This window comes from Neoarius graeffei, chromosome 24, assembly GCF_027579695.1.
Source record: "Neoarius graeffei isolate fNeoGra1 chromosome 24, fNeoGra1.pri, whole genome shotgun sequence".
Lineage (NCBI taxonomy): Eukaryota > Metazoa > Chordata > Actinopteri > Siluriformes > Ariidae > Neoarius > Neoarius graeffei.
Window position 1 is genome coordinate 46,802,186 of NC_083592.1, and position 18,646 is coordinate 46,820,831.

General features: G+C 40.0%; 1 protein-coding gene across 2 annotated transcripts in view; it reads right to left on the reverse strand.

Moving 5' to 3' along the window:
• The window catches only part of noxa1 (NADPH oxidase activator 1), a 36,060-nt gene that overhangs the window by 5,570 nt on the left and 11,844 nt on the right, over positions 1–18,646 (reverse strand). For both annotated transcript variants that reach the window (XM_060907386.1, XM_060907387.1), the window contains exons 8-14: positions 13,669–13,706; positions 10,987–11,125; positions 10,804–10,872; positions 10,286–10,364; positions 7,861–7,943; positions 3,523–3,665; positions 3,315–3,420 (exon numbers count right to left, since the gene is read on the reverse strand). In XM_060907386.1, coding sequence (XP_060763369.1) covers positions 3,315–3,420; positions 3,523–3,665; positions 7,861–7,943; positions 10,286–10,364; positions 10,804–10,872; positions 10,987–11,125; positions 13,669–13,706 — 657 coding nt within the window. The remainder of the gene's footprint in view (positions 1–3,314; positions 3,421–3,522; positions 3,666–7,860; positions 7,944–10,285; positions 10,365–10,803; positions 10,873–10,986; positions 11,126–13,668; positions 13,707–18,646) is intronic.

Sequence of the window (18,646 nt, forward strand, 5' to 3'; positions counted from 1 at the left end):
ACTATGAGGTTAAAATGCAGAACGTCAATTTTAATTTGATTAAATTGTAGCTCAAAAATATTGATCCACCGTCCTCAAGACTTTATCATAATTCTTCATTTACAGTCCCTTAAGTATGACATATTAACTGCCAAAGTGTGTGGTATAAACCCTTAAATACTGATTAATAACTGTTTTGGGTAAAACAGCAGACCAAAGCTTTTGACAGAGATGTGGGCCAAGTTCTAGTTATCTCATCTCATTATCTCTAGCCGCTTTATCCTTCTACAGGGTCGCAGGCAAGCTGGAGCCTATCCCAGCTGACTACGGGCGAAAGGTGGGGTACACCCTGGACAAGTCGCCAGGTCATCACAGGGCTGACACATAGACACAGACAACCATTCACACTCACATTCACACCTACGGTCAATTTAGAGTCACCAGTTAACCTAACCTGCATGTCTTTGGACTGTGGGGGAAACCGGAGCACCCGGAGGAAACCCACGCGGACACGGGGAGAACATGCAAACTCCACACAGAAAGGCCCTCGCTGGCCCCGGGGCTCGAACCCAGGACCTTCTTGCTGTGAGGCGACAGCGCTAACCACTACACCACCATGCCGCCCAGTTCTAGTTATTAAGCAGATATTTGTATCATGCAAATACAACTGGTTAATTAGGGTGAAAAAACGATAAAGTACAATTTTTCTAAATTTACAGATCCGCAGGTTTACCATGTGGCATTACAGTGAAAATGACTGTTTATACTTAACATCTGGTTATTTTACATAATTATCCAGTTATGATCAAATTTATTATGTGTACTTCTTAATAGCAAAGCATTTTGGCGAAATATCAGTGAAACATTTCAGTCTCAATAATTATTATTATTTTTTTAAATTGTGGTTATTTTAACAAAGCAAACCATATAATCATTGATACGATGAAACTTTCTGTAAAGACACTTTTATTTAACACTTTCAGAAGGAGTCTCCAGTGTCAGTGCTTTGGATTGATCAGTAAGTTTTTCAACGCAGGAAAAGCTTCAGGATTTTGTGCTTTCTGGTTTCTTAGTAACATTTTTTTTTAATTCTCAAGAAAGAAAAATATAGAGTCTAGTGAGATAACAACTGTTTAGAGGCACTATCACAATCAATAACAAGAATTAACTTGTTTTAGGGACATTACACAATAATAGATGTAAGTAACTTGAAATAAAATACCTAAACTGATAAAAGTAAATTCATAAAAAATTATTCTGTCCATATTCACTGGATATGAGCAATCATACGCTCTGATTGGCTACTCTACTACAAGGATATCAGCTCATATACCGTGAGTAGAGAAAAATAAAATGGCAGTGCATGTTACTGAACCAACCAAGGATGAAATAAAAACTCTACTCGAAAACAAAACCCAAAAAAAATACAAAAAAAGCAACAAAATATGGAATAAAAGTATTTGATGATAAGAACATATCTTTTTTATTTTTCAAGAATTATTATTATTATTATTATTATTATTATTATTATTATTATTATTATTATTATAGCATTTTTCACAAATTGTTCCTGTCATTTCACCGGTTTGTTTACATTCTAAGCAGAAATTATTTTGTCAGACATTTTGTATAAAGTTTTATTTATCGAATTTGCAAAAAATAAAAATAAAAGTGCTCAGTTTCTCAAAATCCAGTGAATGTGGATAAAATAAAACAGTTACTCCACTCAATCTCATCGTACATAGCTTATAGCCGACTCGGTGCTACGTGCCTCATCGGCTATCAGCTCATGTACGACTTGGTTTCGTGGAATAACTGTTAATTATTCATAATTGTTTGCAAATTGGTATTGTGTGAGAGGAATAAAACACTTCAGGACTTGCTGAATTGGAAAATAACCAAATTCGAGGTTTGGTAACAGTAACAGTTGTGTTTTAAAGTAATTTTAATTTATATGGACTTAGTTTCAGTCATGAATGGAGTAATCATTCATTAATGCAGCTGTATTGAGTTGAAATGTATGTCACCAATTAATACACATGTCTTACTTTCTCTTAATTAGTGTATTTATGCTGAATTTTATGATGCATTAATCAAAAATAATATCAAAAGATCCATCATATAAAACAGGGATATTATTACTAGGGGACATTTAACAATTATTCCACAAAATTGAGTCGTACATGAGCTAATAGCCAACAAGGCATGTAGCTAAAATGCTATAAGCCATGTATGATGAGATTGAGTCGAATAACTGTATTATTCTATCTACAGTTACTGGATTTTGAGAAACAGAGCATTTTTATCTCAGCTCATCTCATTATCTCTAGCCGCTTTATCCTGTTCTACAGGGTTGCAGGCAAGCTGGAGCCTATCCCAGCTGACTACGGGCGAAAGGCGGGGTACACCCTGGACAAGTCGCCAGGTCATCACAGGGCTGACACATAGACACAGACAACCATTCACACTCACACTCACACCTACGGTCAATTTAGAGTCACCAGTTAACCTAACCTGCATGTCTTTGGACTGTGGGGGAAACCGGAGCACTCGGAGGAAACCCACGCGGACATGGGGAGAACATGCAAACTCCACACAGAAAGGCCCTCGCCGGCCACGGGGCTCGAACCCGGACCTTCTTGCTGTGAGGTGACAGCGCTAACCATTACACCACCGTGCCGCCCGAGCAGTTTTATTTTTTGCAAATTCGATAAATAAAAAAACTTTATACAAAACTTCCGACAAAATCATTTCCGCTTATAATGTAAACAGTAGCGATTTGTGAAAAATGCTATAATAATAATAATAATTCTTGAAAAAGTAAAAAAAAAAAAGATACGTTCTTACCATCAAATACTTTCATTCCATATTTTCTTGCTTTTTTTTGTATTTTTTTTTGGGGGGGTTGTTTTTGAGTAGAATTTTTATTTTGTCCTCGGTTGGTTCAGCAACACGCGCCACCATTTTGTTTTTCTCTACTCACGGTATATGAGCTGATATCCTTGTAGTAGTGTAGCCAATCAGAGCACACGATTGGTCATATCCAGTGAATGTGGATAGAATGATTGCTTTTATTCTTCAGACCTAATACTGTAAGCACTGACTGATAGTGAATTAAAAGTATAGATATCATCATTAAACATTTCTATTTAAAGTGCTGTGTTTGGACAAACAACATTTCAGCTCAAACAGGGCTTTATACAGCTAAACCCTGATCAAAAATCAGTGCGCTTTTCGACTTAAATGTCTGAAATGCAGCTATTTTGTTCAGGCCCTGCATCTTTCACAAAGTAAATACCAAAGGTTGTGATCTTTGTGAATGATTAATCAAGTACCTGACACCACAGAGTGACTCGGTCTGCTTCTACCACTTCAGCGAGGCTCCTCAAACTTCCATCCTCCTCCAGAGGTGTCAGGACAGAGGAACCACGCTGCTTATGTCTGGAAGAGAAGAGACAGAGGACAAGCAGGAAGCATTTTTTTCCCCCTTAAGTGGCCTTGATTTCAAACTACATCTGAGAAAAAGCAGGTCGGCACAATCACCTCAGACGAATGCGTTCAGCAGGCTGTCCTAGTTTCTGAGCGACTCTTTCCTGCAGCTCCTGGTACGGTGTCTCGAGTGGGACACTCAGAGCAATGGTGTAACTGTAGTGCACCTTAACTATGACTGAGTCTGCTCCAGTCATCTGGAAGAAGGTCCAGAAGGGTGACATAATTAATTGAATTGTTCGATTTTAAAGCAGCAGTCTGGGGTTTTTTTTTAAGTGTTTGCAGCTTGTGAGATGAATCTCAGTGTCAGTGAGAACATCAAGCCTTATATCAGCTGAGTCATTTGACATTTTGGAGAAAAGGAGTAAAGCCAAACTCCTCTGCTCTGGCTAGGGGTGAAGCCAATTTCTGGGTCAGAATTTTTTTTTTTTTTAACAGAAGCCAAGAATGAAGACAATTGCTAGATCCATTATTGTAATATTGTAATTTACACCTTAATACATGGTATCTATAGAATTATGTAATTAGTAGAAGTCTAGAAACATTTCTAAACATTCCTAACTGCAGCTTTAATGCACACTTTTTTTTTCTCTTTTTTTTTTCTCTGTATTCTCATATACTGTTGATTAAACGTGAATCAAGCCAGGAAGCTTATCTTCCTTTCTACACACAATCATCATTTAGGGCGTCTAGATAAACCATATAATGATCAGACAATATTAAGCTGTATAACGCCGCCAGACTGCAGTGCTCGGATCTCAATTAGACCAGGCCATATTTATAATCTGCCATCCTTTCCCTCCCCTGAGTTTCTGCTCTGACTGAATGAGGTCAATGTGCTATTCAAAAGACACCAAACTCATTTCCTGTTCCAAACACCATGACAAGCATGACATGCCATGACAGAGAAATGAAAGATATGTAAATAAACAGGGTGCATCTGAAAATTTGACTGTAATACTAGATGCATCACTGTGGTATATTGGTTAAAATCAGAGCAGCGTGACATCAGATTTTGATTCTAATGTGAATAATATCTCTGAATATCCCAAGTACAGGGAGTCGGAAACTTTTCGTAGTTAGGACTGTTTTAACTAACAATAATACAGATCCTAAAATTCCACATGAATATTATTTAACTTTGTATATATTATATTTAACAATTATTCCACGAAATCGAGTCGTATATGTCGAGTCGCGTAGCACCGAGTTGGCTGTAAGCCATGTACAACAAGATTGAGTGGAATAATTGTTTTATTCTATGCACATTCACTGGATTTTGAGAAACGCAGTATTTTTATTTTTTGCAAATTCAATCAATAAAAACTTTATACAAAATGTCCGACAAAATTATTTCCGCTTAGAATGCAAACAAATTGGCGAAATGACAGTAACAATTTGTGAAAAATGCTATAATAATAATTCGTGAAAAATTAAAAAATTTAAAAAAGACATTCTTACCAGCAAATATTTTTATTCTGCATCTTTTGCTCTTTTTTTTTTTTTGGGGGGGGGGGTCTTTGAGTAGAGTTTTATTTCGTCCTCGGTTGGTTCAGCAACACGCGCCGCCATTTAGTTTTTCTCTACTCACAGTACATGAGCTGATATCCTAGTAGTAGAGTAGCCAATCAGAGCACACGATTGGTCATATCCAGTGAATGTGGATAGAATAATTAACAATTATTCACTGAGCCTTAGTACAAATACACAGGTGATTATTTTAAAAAAATTAATTGTATTTTCAAAAAATAATTTATTTCAGTCTTCAAAAGCGTCATGCAAATGTAAAGCGTGCAGACTTGTCACTTATCTACACCAACTCACCTAAACTACTTTGTTTTGAAACAGATAAAATAAATCACAATCCCACCTTACATTTAAATAGTCTTAGACCAAACTTCGTAGCATCTTTAGTGCTTTTAGGAACAGCATTTTCTTTCATCATTTCTAATTCTTCCTCACTTACTATCCCTAATAGAGGGAGTCGGAAACTTTTCATAGTTAGGACTCTTTTAACTAACATTAATAACATGGATCCTAAAATTCCACATGAATATTATTTAACTGTGTACATTATATTTAACAGTTGTTCCATGAAATTGAGTCGTATATGTTGAGGTACGTAAAGCGATTGGGTGCCATTTTGCTGAGTCATTCGAGGTGATTATCGAGAAATAGTTCAAATCTCTCAACCAATCAACATGCATGATTTTCTATAATCACCTGCATATTTATACTAAATACACACATCGCTGTGCACAAGTCTTCAGCCATTGCAAAGAAATGCTGTAGACCAAAAATGGTTTAAAAAAAGTAATTAAATGAAATGTTTCAACATTAAAAAAATACTATAAACAGTAATCAGTAAGCATTAATAAATGAAATAAAGTCGATATTTGGTGTGAGACGACCCTTTGCTTTAAAAAAATATAGTAGTCTCAGGTACAGTGAGTGCAGTTTGATAAGGAAATGAGCTGTAGGTTTTACTGAGCATCTTACAGAACCAGCCACAGTTCTTTTTATTTGCAAATTATGGTGGAAAATAAGTATTTGGTCAATAACAAAAGTTCATCTCAATACTTTGTTATATACCCTTTGTTGGCAATGACAGAGGTCAAATGTTTTCTGTAAGTCTTCACAAGGTTTTCACACACTGTTGCTGGTATTTTGGCCCATTCCTCCATGCAGATCTCCTCTAGAGCAGTGATGTTTTGGGGCTGTCGCTGGGCAACACGGACTTTCAACTCCCTCCAAAGATTTTCTATGGGGTTGAGATCTGGAGACTGGCTAGGCCACTCCAGGACCTTGAAATGCTTCTTACGAAGCCACTCCTTCGTTGCCCGGGCGGTGTGTTTGGGATCATTGTCATGCTGAAAGACCCAGCCACGTTTCATCTTCAATGCCCTTGCTGATGGAAGGAGGTTTTCACTCAAAATCTCACGATATATGGCCCCATTCATTCTTTCCTTTACACGGATCAGTCGTCCTGGTCCCTTTGCAGAAAAACAGCCCCAAAGCATGATGTTTCCACCCCCATGCTTCACAGTAGGTATGGTGTTCTTTGGATGCAACTCAGCATTCTTTCTCCTCCAAACACGACAAGTTGAGTTTTTACCAAAAAGTTCTATTTTGGTTTCATCTGACCATATGACATTCTCCCAATCCTCTTCTGGATCATCCAAATGCTCTCTAGCAAACTTCAGACGGGCCTGGACATGTACTGGCTTAAGCAGGGGGACACGTCTGGCACTGCAGGATTTGAGTCCCTGGCGGCGTAGTGTGTTACTGATGGTAGCCTTTGTTACTTTGGTCCCAGCTCTCTGCAGGTCATTCACTAGGTCCCCCCATGTGGTTCTGGGATTTTTGCTCACCGTTCTTGTGATCATTTTGACCCCACGGGGTGAGATCTTGCGTGGAGCCCCAGATTGAGGGAGATCATCAGTGGTCTTGTATGTCTTCCATTTTCTAATAATTGCTCCCACAGTTGATTTCTTCACACCAAGCTGCTTACCTATTGCAGATTCAGTCTTCCCAGCCTGGTGCAGGTCTACAATTTTGTTTCTGGCGTCCTTTGACAGCTCTTTGGTCTTGGCCATAGTGGAGTTTGGAGTGTGGCTGTTTGAGGTTGTGGACAGGTGTCTTTTATACTGATGAGTTCAAACAGGTGCCATTAATACAGGTAACGAGTGGAGGACAGAGGAGCCTCTTAAAGAAGTTGTTACAGGTCTGTGAGAGCCAGAAATCTTGCTTGTTTGTAGGTGACCAAATACTTATTTTTCCAAGGAATTTACCAATTAATTCATTAAAAATCCTACAATGTGATTTCCTGGATTCTTTCCCCCCATTCTGTCTCTCATAGTTGAAGTGTACCTATGATGAAAATTACAGGCCTCTCTCATCTTTTTACGTGGGAGAACTTGCACAATTGGTGGCTGACTAAATACTTTTTTTGCCCCACTGTATATATACTTGTTGAACCTGTCACAGATGAAACACACATTAGGTTCAACTGTACATTATTTATCCGGTTACTTGTTTTTGAGTTAATGATGTTTGGATTAAACCTGTGCAACTCCAGTGACCAGCCAAATAGATTCATAACTAAAAACTCACAAATCGCCATGCTATGTTTCATATACTCGACTTCAAGATCCACTGCGCTACAATATGTAGAACATTTAGGAATCTACAGGATGTTTTAACATGTTACAGTAGCTAAGAAAATGCATCGAGGGTAAGAATGAACCTGTAGGAGTTCGTTATAAATGAAGGATACAAAATGAAGTCCATGTATTTTTGCTCTTAAAGGGTTCCTGACTTTTTGGACACCTTGTAGAACGTCTAAAGTTCTTGTCATGCCTTTCTTCAGGATCAGTCTTTGATCAGTCTTACCTGGGCATTAGGACTCAGGGTTGTGCTGCTGTCCTGTGTAGAAGGTGTAGTGGGTGTGTTGCTGGTGTACAACAAGGGCAGTTCTATATACAGGGGTAAATCAAATGTAAACTAGCTATTTAATAATAATAATAATAATAATAATAATAATAATTTTATTTCTTGTGTTCCAAAAAATTTTTTCAATGGCCTTACATACATGCACACACACACACACACATATATATATATATATATATATATATATATATATATATATATATATATATATATATATATATATATATAAAAAAGAATAGAGTGATCCTTAGACACAAGAGTGCTCAAACTAGGAGCAATAATGCAACAAAATAAAGAGAGAAAATACTTCAATTTATACCCATGATTTCATTTCATGCGCATAAATTGAAGTATTTTCTCTCTTTATTTTGTTATATATATATATATATATATATATATATATATATATATATATATATATATATATATATATATACACACATACATACATGCACACACACACATATATATAAATGTGTGTGTATAAGTAAAATATGTATATACATATAAATTATTAAGTTCCCTCATTAATATAAATAATAAGAAATCAAACATTTAAATCAAAAAGTCTTAAGTTGCCTTTTGAAGCTTTCTATATCTTTCTATATCTAAATATAGTATTTCCTGTCAAAAATTGTACACTGCTTCAGCAACATTTCCACAACAGGTCTTCATGGAATCACATTTGCAAACTCGGAACACTTCCGGAAAAATTAGGAGCATTTTACGTTTGGAGTGGTTTTAGTGCTTGTACTCGTCAAATCCCAGTGTGTAATGAAAGCATTACTTTTTATATCCGCTGCTGTAATGTATACACCTTGTACACAGTATACATACAGCATGTGAATATGAATATTTAAATAATATTAGCTGGCGTTGAGTGGTATATCAGATATATTCCATTCAGCTAGCATGCTACTGAACGAGTCAAAGAGAAGTCATCGTTGTCAGCGCAGCAGTGAAGTCACCTTCCAGCCGGTGTAGTGTTCATCAGTAGTGTTAGCGAATGCGAATAAAGCGGTCTAATAAAGTAGTACTATCGAGAGCAAGTAGCACAGGCTAACGACTGAGAAACTAAGATTTCTGTCTCCAGACTCTTCTTCCACGCACACTCGCTACAGTATTTTTCACTCAGACTTAAGTCTTCATTTCCCTCTGTAAGTTATTTTTAAAATTAACATCAGCAGCTACACACAACGGAGCAACCTGGCAGCCTGCCGCTAATCCCTTGCAAAATCCTTTGCCCTGTTGCTTTTTTTGGTGTCTGGCTAAGTTTTGGCTGAGCTCAAGTCCCAGCTCTAATAATAACCAGTTCACCACTGCTTGTAAATACACGTAAAGAATATCTAATGAGGTTTTGGTAGCTTTTCAGGTGTTCAATGTGTCTTTCTCTTTCCCAGCGAACAAAGAAATTATTGTGTGCATGCGCAGCAGGAAACTTTCTCATTGGATATTTGCATTAGCTCTGACATGTGATGTCATGTTGTCTTGACAACCATGCAATATCGTAAACCATATTCAACGCTGGGCGGCACGGTGGTGTAGTGGTTAGCACTGTTGCCTCACAGCAAGACGATCCGGGTTCGAGCCCCGTGGCCGGTGAGGGCCTTTCTGTGCGGAGTTTGCATGTTTTCCCCGTGTCCGCGTGGGTTTCCTCCGGGTGCTCCGGTTTCCCCCACAGTCCAAAGACATGCAGGTTAGGTTAACTGGTGACTCTAAATTGAGCGTAGGTGTGAATGTGAGTGTGAATGGTTGTCTGTGTCTATGTGTCAGCCCTGTGATGACCTGGCGACTTGTCCAGGGTGTACCCCGCCTCTCGTCCATAGTCAGCTGGGATAGGCTCCAGCTTGCCTGCGACCCTGTAGAACAGGATAAAGCGGCTAGAGATAATGAGATGAGATGAGAATGAGATATTCAACGCTCATTCTCCATTGGGTAGAGTGACGTAATACACGTAGGATAAGTGATATGCTAACAATATTGCATGCTATCGGGTCATACCAAAGACCATCATAAAAATGGTACCTACGTACTGCTGTCTAGCAAGGCAGATGTGAGTGTGGAGTCAAACTCTCGCGGTTACTAGAGGACCTGCTACGTAACCCCACTGTAACCCTAGCTATGTAATAGGCGAGAGGCCGAGGGCTACGGAAACGGAAATCGGCGCCGCCCTATGCGCCACATGGCGTGGGAAGGACTTTTTTGACTTGATCAAACCAATGCTAGAAGGGAATAGAACACATGTTTTTATTCCATCGAAAAAGTGTCCTGTATGTATAATAATAACTCATCTTAACTGTTACACCCTGGCATTGTTTCCTTATTGACCTGTTTGGGAAATACTGCTGATAAGCTTTGATTGTACCTGGAAGAGGAGGAACAGCAGCCTCGGGGCGTGTCGGGGGCTTCATGCTTGGCGGGAGAGGAATCCCACTAGCGTAGCTCTTTAAAGGATACAGAAGAGAAACGAGTGCTCTATGAGAGCCAGGGACGTCTGTCACGTCTGTACAATACAATGCTACATTTGTCTAATCCATTATAAGGTCTGTGTCGTAAAACCTTTGACTTGCAGGAAACCAGATGGCTATAAAACTCTCTGTGTGCGCCATTCATTCATAATGACACAATAATTCCTCTTTCCTTTTCACAGAACTTTGGATAAAGCAACCTTTGTTTAAGGCTTGTATTGAAAAAAAAACTGCCAAGTTTAAGTGTAATCCAATACTGAAATGTCTGGGGTTCTGAAAAAAAGGGAGTTTCTTTAAAAAAAAAAGGGGGGGGAAGCAGGATAAAAGATGACTTTCGATTAGATGAAATGGTATCATGAATAAATAAGTCATTTGTGTTGCTCGATTGTGATGAAGCTCTCTGCATTCTTCTTACCTCCTTCCTTCTCTTGTCTTTTGTCTTTTTACTCACTGTTTCGAGCAGGAAGTTTGGCACCAGGCCCCTCTGAAGCATGAGACACAAAGAGAGCCATAAAATGCATCGGCGAGTCAAAGAGAAATGATTCACACTTTACTGAAAAGTAGCGAGAAACAAGGCACAACACGAAACAAATCTTACCTGGCCGTCGTGTATGACCATAACGAATCCGTTCGTGTCTTCTTCGCTGAACACGTACACATAAGCACCAGCCGGCACAGTGAGCTCAGCTGCATTCCTCCCAATGTACGCATTCTTCATGCGCATGTAACGCGAGTCCCTGGACACAAGGATCGTCACAATGCTCAGGGTCAACTCACACATCTCGAAACAGTCAGACCGTGATTGTGGAATTGCATCTAAAAGCTAAACTCTGACTCCACGGAGATACAGTTTACACGCCTGATCATACACTAAAGCAGAAAAGAGGACAATTTGCAGCTCGTCTGGAACATGAGTTCAATTTCTACACTGTTTCTATGGTAACTACTGTAAGTTGTTGCTAGTTCATAACACATAACACAATCATATATTATTTACACTGAACAGGCTGATGGAAACAATTTATTTTTCTTCATCGTCACTCTGATTGTTTGAGGGAAAAATTGTAATCATTGTGTGTACGGTCTATTTTATGCAATCATGGTTTCTCATTTTCTTGAAGGGTGCCAATAATTAGTGAGATTTTTTTTTTTACACATCTCTGTGCTGTTGTATAAAATTTTATAATTTTAGCAACTTCGTGTGTACTGTAATGTGTTATCGGATATGGACGTAGACAGTGATGAACGGTCGGTGTAACTTATGTGTCTTCTTAAAAAAAAGCCTTAGACGTACAAGCTATTTAACCATGAAGACTTTCTTCGTAATTTTATCTTAGTATTTACATTTTTGATTATCTCACATACACACACCTGTTGGTGCAACGGTCCCCTGACTCTGATATTCGAATTAGAGCTGCAGTCAAGACCATCATTCTTATGTCCAAAACCAGGACGAGTCTTACAGGAGTCAAAGACAAGTCAAGATCAATTCCAAACGAAGCAAGACTGAGTCAAGCTTGATACCTAAAACAATCAGTTAACTGGGTTGATTCCTGCACTGCACCAATGATTGAAAAGATCCATCCATCCATTATCTCTAGCCGCTTTATCCTGTTCTACAGGGTCGCAGGCAAGCTGGAGCTTATCCCAGCTGACTACGGGCGAAAGGCGGGGTACACCCTGGACAAGTCGCCAGGTCATCACAGGGCCAACACATAGACACAGACAACCATTCACACTCACATTCACACCTACGGTCAATTTAGAGTCACCAGTTAACCTAACCTGCATGTCTTTGGACTGTGGGGGAAACCGGAGCACCCGGAGGAAACCCATGCGGACACGGGGAGAACATGCAAACTCCACACAGAAAGGCCCTCGCCAGCCACAGGGCTCGAACCCAGAACCTTCTTGCTGTGAGGCAACAGCGCTAACCACTACACCACCCGATTGAAAACATACATTTTTTTTATTAATTAATTTGCACTAGTAGCAGTAGCACAAATCATTACTATCCCTCAGGATCTTTCTACTTTATTATTATTATCCTAACGTTTTTGAGGACACTCCATCAGTTTTCAACCAGTCATCACCAAATTTCATATGAAGAATACCTCTGGGCTGAATTAAGTTGCTATGACTTTTGGTGCTGATCTGGATCACCGAACCGGAATGATCCATGAAAAACAGGCTTTTTTCCTCACTAAGCGTCATTCTCTATCTCTTACCATTCTGGATCTATAGGGTATGGTGACCAGACGTCCTGGTTTATGAGAGCTAGTGCAAATCACTGTGACTTTAGTCTGTCTGTCTGTCTGTCTGTCTGTCTGTCTGTCTGTCTATCTATCTATCTATCTATCTATCTATCTATCTATCTATCTCAAAATCTCAGCCTAGTCAATGCCCAGAAGTCAAAAGATCCAAGTGGTGGCATGGTGGTGCAGTGGTTAGCGCTGTTGCCTCACAGCAAGAAGGTTCTGGGTTTGAGCCCAGCAGCCAGTGAGGGCCTTTCTGTGTGGGTTTCTTCCAGGTGCTCCGGTTTCCCCCACTGTCCAAAGATATGTGGTTAGGTTAACTAGCTACTCTAAATTGCCTATAGGTGGGAACTGCTCTACAGTACATCCACTCTGGGTAGCTCTCCTGAGTAAAACAAACAGTCAACTATAGCTGACAAACTTCATGTCTTAAAGTAATAATGGATGTCGTTTCTCTTTACTTAGTTAAGCGGTTCTACAGTTGTGGAATAGGGCTGTTTACTGTATTTTTATTATTTACTATTTATTGTTTGATCTCAAATGCATTAAGAAGGCAAGAAATTGCACTAATTAACTTTTGACAAGGCACACCTGTTAATTGAAAAGCATTCCTGGTGACTACCTCATGATGCTGGTTAAGATAACGCCAATCATGTGCAAAACATCATCAAAACATCACCAAGGTGCTGGCTACTTTGAAGAATCTAAAATTTGAAACATTTTATTGAACACTTTGTTGTTGTTGTTGTTGTTGTTGTTGTTATTTCATAGTTTTGATGTCTTCATTATTGTTCTACGATGTAGAAAATACAGAATCAAAATACAGAAAAACCTATGAATGAGTAGGGGTGTCCAAACATTTGATTGGTACTGTATGTTAGAAGCAGAATTTTTTTTAGACCAATTGAAATGGAACGAAGTCCTACAGGATGGCGTACATCTGGGATCAGTGGGTTTTTTCCCATCTTAATCTTTTCAGTAATAGGGAGTGTCCTTCAGATTCTCATGTTGATGAGTGTACTTACTGGCCCTCTTCAACCTGTGGCTCGTAATATCCAGGTTTCTGCAACGGATGGCAATAATGATAGGACAAAATTAGCAAACTTCACAAAATTATTATCCTCAGCATTCTTGTTTTCTGTATGAGAAACCAAAGTCACATGCATCAGTGATGACCCCGCCCACTCCACCATTTTTAGGTATTTTTTACCATGAGGAAAATTGCAATAAACAAATGTACCTACAGTATATATCTGTAATTAACATGTAATATTTTTCTAAGTTATAGTTGTGTAATAAAAAGTCACTTTGATGCAACTTATCGTTAATAATCCTGTAAATCAAAGCCACACACAATCAGTGGGACGGAGCCTGAAATCTGAAGATGGTTATCATGTTGGGTAAAGGTTATATTTACACAGTAAACTCAGACGAGCTAGTTTTTCTTTCTCCAATCAGATTTTGTTTAAGTTACCAGTATGGTGATATGTCATGAATTTCTGGTGACTGTTAAGGATTAACATTTCTGATCTGTAATAGCAGTGCCAGAAGGAGAGGCAGTGATGGTTCCAGGCTTGTAGTACTCAAGTCCAACTTGTGCCCTAATTTTAAGGACACGTGACTTGACTTGGACATGAGCACTGATGACTTGGACTCGTGCATTAACTGCATTCGGAGTCGTAAATTGGAGACAAGGACTCATATTTTTTCTTAGGAACAAACTAACATTAATGGCACTAAAATGCCTGGAGAGAACGTCCCTTGGATTGTGTTCCATATGTAGAAGAACTATCGAGGAGACGACAGGGACAACCTCGAACTTCAATTGTCATTTGGCAAGACTCCACCCAGAGAAGTTAGTGACACACTATGTTCATTACTTACTTACTTAAGGTGGCCTCAGCCGAGCTGCACACCTCAAAGACCAGTCTCTGCGGTCGGACATGCAGGCAGCGAGCTCAGCATTGTTGACCACCCCAAAGTCCCTCATGAGTGTATCGACTAGTGTAGTCGCTGGATGACCAGGACGCTGTGTGGTTGTCCATGCGTGGGCTCCCACAGAATGAGTTGACTTGAGGGGAGCTCATGTGCCTGAGGCAGTGACCCACCAGGCCAAGCCTCTTCCAGGCCACCTTGTCAGAGATCTTTGGGAGGTCACTGTAGAGCTCTTTGTTGGGAATGTGATCCTGCCAACTGATGTTTAAAGTGCTGATGACACGTTTTTGACATCTTTGGCGATGTTTTCTAACATAAAAAGTAATTCCCGATGATCCATATATTAATTCACGAAGGCGCCTATTTTACAAGTTATGATAAAAAACGCAGCTATCTGGGCAAATTTGACAGGGCTGCAGCACCCAGGAGACGAAAGAGGAGGAGGAGCTATATGACGTCAGCGAAAGAACCTTCTTCCTAACTTACCAGTTTGTTGTTGATGCGACAGGTGTTCAGTTTGTCATTATTATACATTATTATACATTTTATATATATATATATATATTATGCCTTCACGTTGTGTTGCCGGCTTTTGCTCCAAAACCCACAAGGATGGGGTAAGTTTATTCAAGTTTCCCAGAGATCCCGAGCTGCATGCGAAGTGGGTGAGGCAAGTCAGGCGCACTCGTGACAAGTGGGAGCCCTCACCAACATCTGTCCTGTGCTCTGAACACTTCAATTTGGATTGTTTTGACACCCTTCCCAGCTTAAAAGAATTTCTTGGGTGTTCAGTTCAGCACAAACGTGTGTTACTACCATCAGCAGTGCCTACACAGTGTTCCCAGATTGGGAGGTTTCCCTCCCAGTTGGGCGGTTTCAAGTGCATTTTGGTGGGTTTTGAACATATTTTGGGCTGGAAAACGTCAGCAGTATCTGGCAACAGATACTGCTGAAGTTTTCCAGCCCAAAATATGTTCAAAACCCACCAAAATGCACTTGAAACCGCCCAACTGGGAGGGAAACCTCCCAATCTGGCAGCACTGCCAGTATTCTGGAGGGGGTCTACTAGTAGCTATGCTGGATCCAAAGACAGTCCTCCTGTCAGAACATGTGTTGTGAAACGACATAAGATAAAGGTACGTAGAGCTGTAGATTCTACATGATAATCATAAATGTAATCATAAAGTCGGCGTGATATCAGTCATGTATTTGCTTGTGAAAGCTTGCGGCTTTCATGTAACTGCCGCCTAGCAACGAGAGGCAAAGGGTAAAGAGGGTAGGCTATCATAAATTCTATTCGGAAGAGATCAACACAATTCTAGACTCCCAGAAGAGGAAGAGCAAGCACTAGAGAGTTCACCAGCGTTTTCATGCGCCATTTCCATTGAGTAGAACCAGAGTAGAACAGCCAATGAACCGCAGCGTGTTCTTCCACTGACGTCACAACATGGCCGCGAGCCACGGACCCAGTTTTCTTGCGCTGTGCAATTAAAAGTTGGATATTCGCATAACAACAGCTTCTTTTCACATAATTATAACAGAAATCTAACATGTTTGCCATGTTGTATAGTTTATTTAAGAAATTGCATAGAGTCATGTTCGTGTCATCAGCCCTTTAAGGCAACACGCAGCATGCGGGTGTATGAGCCATCCAGCAACTTCTGGAAGGAGATGTTCAGGGCCCAGCACTCACTACCATACAGGAGTATGGATTCCACCATTACACAGAACAGCTTGATCTTGAGTTCTCATGATATGGCGGCTTTCCAGACAGCTCTCATGTCATTAAGAGCCTTCCACGCAAGAGCCTTTCAGATCTTCATGTAATGTTCGGTGGAGCCAATCCATGAGCCGAGATATTTAAAATTGCTCATGACCTCAAGCGGGTTTCCAGTTTTTGTCCTAGGTGAAGCTGTGAGGGGAATATTGCAGGTCATAACTTTGGTTTTCTGGTCGTTGACAAAGAGTCCAACTTCATTACACTCTTCTTCTATACAGTATGTAGCAGCAGTTCCTGGGCCTGCAGGATGTCATCAGAGAGCAAGGCAATGTCATCGACAAAGTCCAGATCTGTAAGCACCTTCAGAGGGTACCTTCGTGATATTCGGGGAGTGAGCATAAGACCAAGCTCAGTTTTTTTTCCCATCAATGGCTTTCCTGAGAGCATAGTCAAGAACCATCACAAACAAGAATGGAGTGAGTGTGTCCCCTTGGAGCACGCCTGTGGTGATCTTGAACTCACCGGAAATGCCATCAGCAGTGACAACTCTGGCTCTAGTGTTGGTGTACATTGCTCTGATGGCACTAAGCAACTTCGGTAGGATACCGTACGCTTTTAGGATCTTGAACATTTTGTCACGCTGGATGGAATCAAAAGCCTTCTTGAAGTCTCAGAATGTGATGACTGCTGAGATTGTTCTTCTGTACTTCTTCAAGGATGAGGCGTAGTGCCAGGATGTGGCTCACTGTAGATCTGCCTTCCCGAAATCCATTCTGATTGAATCTAAGGTGAGGTTCAACAGGACCACGGATCCTATGTTCATTGCTCTGTTGATAGCAGGGCTTGCTTGCTGACCGATGAACTAGCTAGTGTTAACCCTCTCTCATATTATTTGCCCTGATGATAGCAGGGCTTGCTGAGCGATGAGCAAGCTTTTTATCTGACATGAATGCTTAATATTAGTGCCACCAGCTTTTCCTAAATATTCCTGATAGAAGACATCTTTTTTGTGAATTTATTGTAGGCTATGGTATGGGACATACATCTTCACACTACTCAAAGCTATTAATATGTTTTAGAGAGTGTGCGTGTGTGTGACAGCTGTGTCATTTGTGTCAGACTCAACTTGGATTAATAGTGGACTCGACTCAGACTCGACTCAAAATTTGACTTGGACTTGACTCAAAATTGAACACTGGGGACTCGAGACTGGACTCGGACTTGAGGTTTAGTGACTCGACTACAACACTGGTTGGTTCAGTAGTTATGGTTCAGTATTACTGACCAGAAGGTTCTCAGGACTGCCACAGAGTTCCTGCACTGTCAGTAGGAGTCCATTTCTTTTCTCCAAGGTACAATCTACACTAATGTACCCCATAGGGCTTATTATTGGACCTCAAGGTAATTATGTGTAGCTTTCTAGGGCCACAAAGGTACATGCATCTTCCCAAGCAGTATATAAAGGGTACAAATAAACATCTTAGCGGGTCCTGCCCCAGTGATAAGCCATTGTACTACAACCCCGATTCCAAAAAAGTTGGGACAAAGTACAAATTGTAAATAAAAACGGAATGCAATAATTTACAAATCTCAAAAACTGATATTGTATTCACAATAGAACATAAACAACATATCAAATGTCGAAAGTGAGACATTTTGAAATTTCATGCCAAATATTGGCTCATTTGAAATTTCATGACAGCAGCACATCTCAAAAAAGTTGGGACAGGGGCAATAAGAGGCTGGAAAAGTTAAAGGTACAAAAAAGGAACAGCTGGAGGACCAAATTGCAACTCATTAGGTCAATTGGCAATAGGTCATTAACATGACTGGGTATAAAAAGAGCATCTTGGAGTGGCAGCGGCTCTCAGAAGTAAAGATGGGAAGAGGATCACCAATCCCCCTAATTCTGCGCCGACAAATAGTGGAGCAATATCAGAAAGGAGTTCGACAGTGTAAAATTGCAAAGAGTTTGAACATGTCATCATCTACAGTGCATAATATCATCAAAAGATTCAGAGAATCTGGAAGAATCTCTGTGCGTAAGGGTCAAGGCCGGAAAACCATACTGGGTGCCCGTGATCTTTGGGCCCTTAGACGGCACTGCATCACATACAGGCATGCTTCTGTATTGGAAATCACAAAATGGGCTCAGGAATATTTCCAGAGAACATTATCTGTGAACACAATTCACCGTGCCATCCGCCGTTGCCAGCTAAAACTCTATAGTTCAAAGAAGAAGCTGTATCTAAACATGATCCAGAAGCGCAGACGTCTTCTCTGGGCCAAGCCTCATTTAAAATGGACTGTGGCAAAGTGGAAAACTGTTTTGTGGTCAGATGAATCAA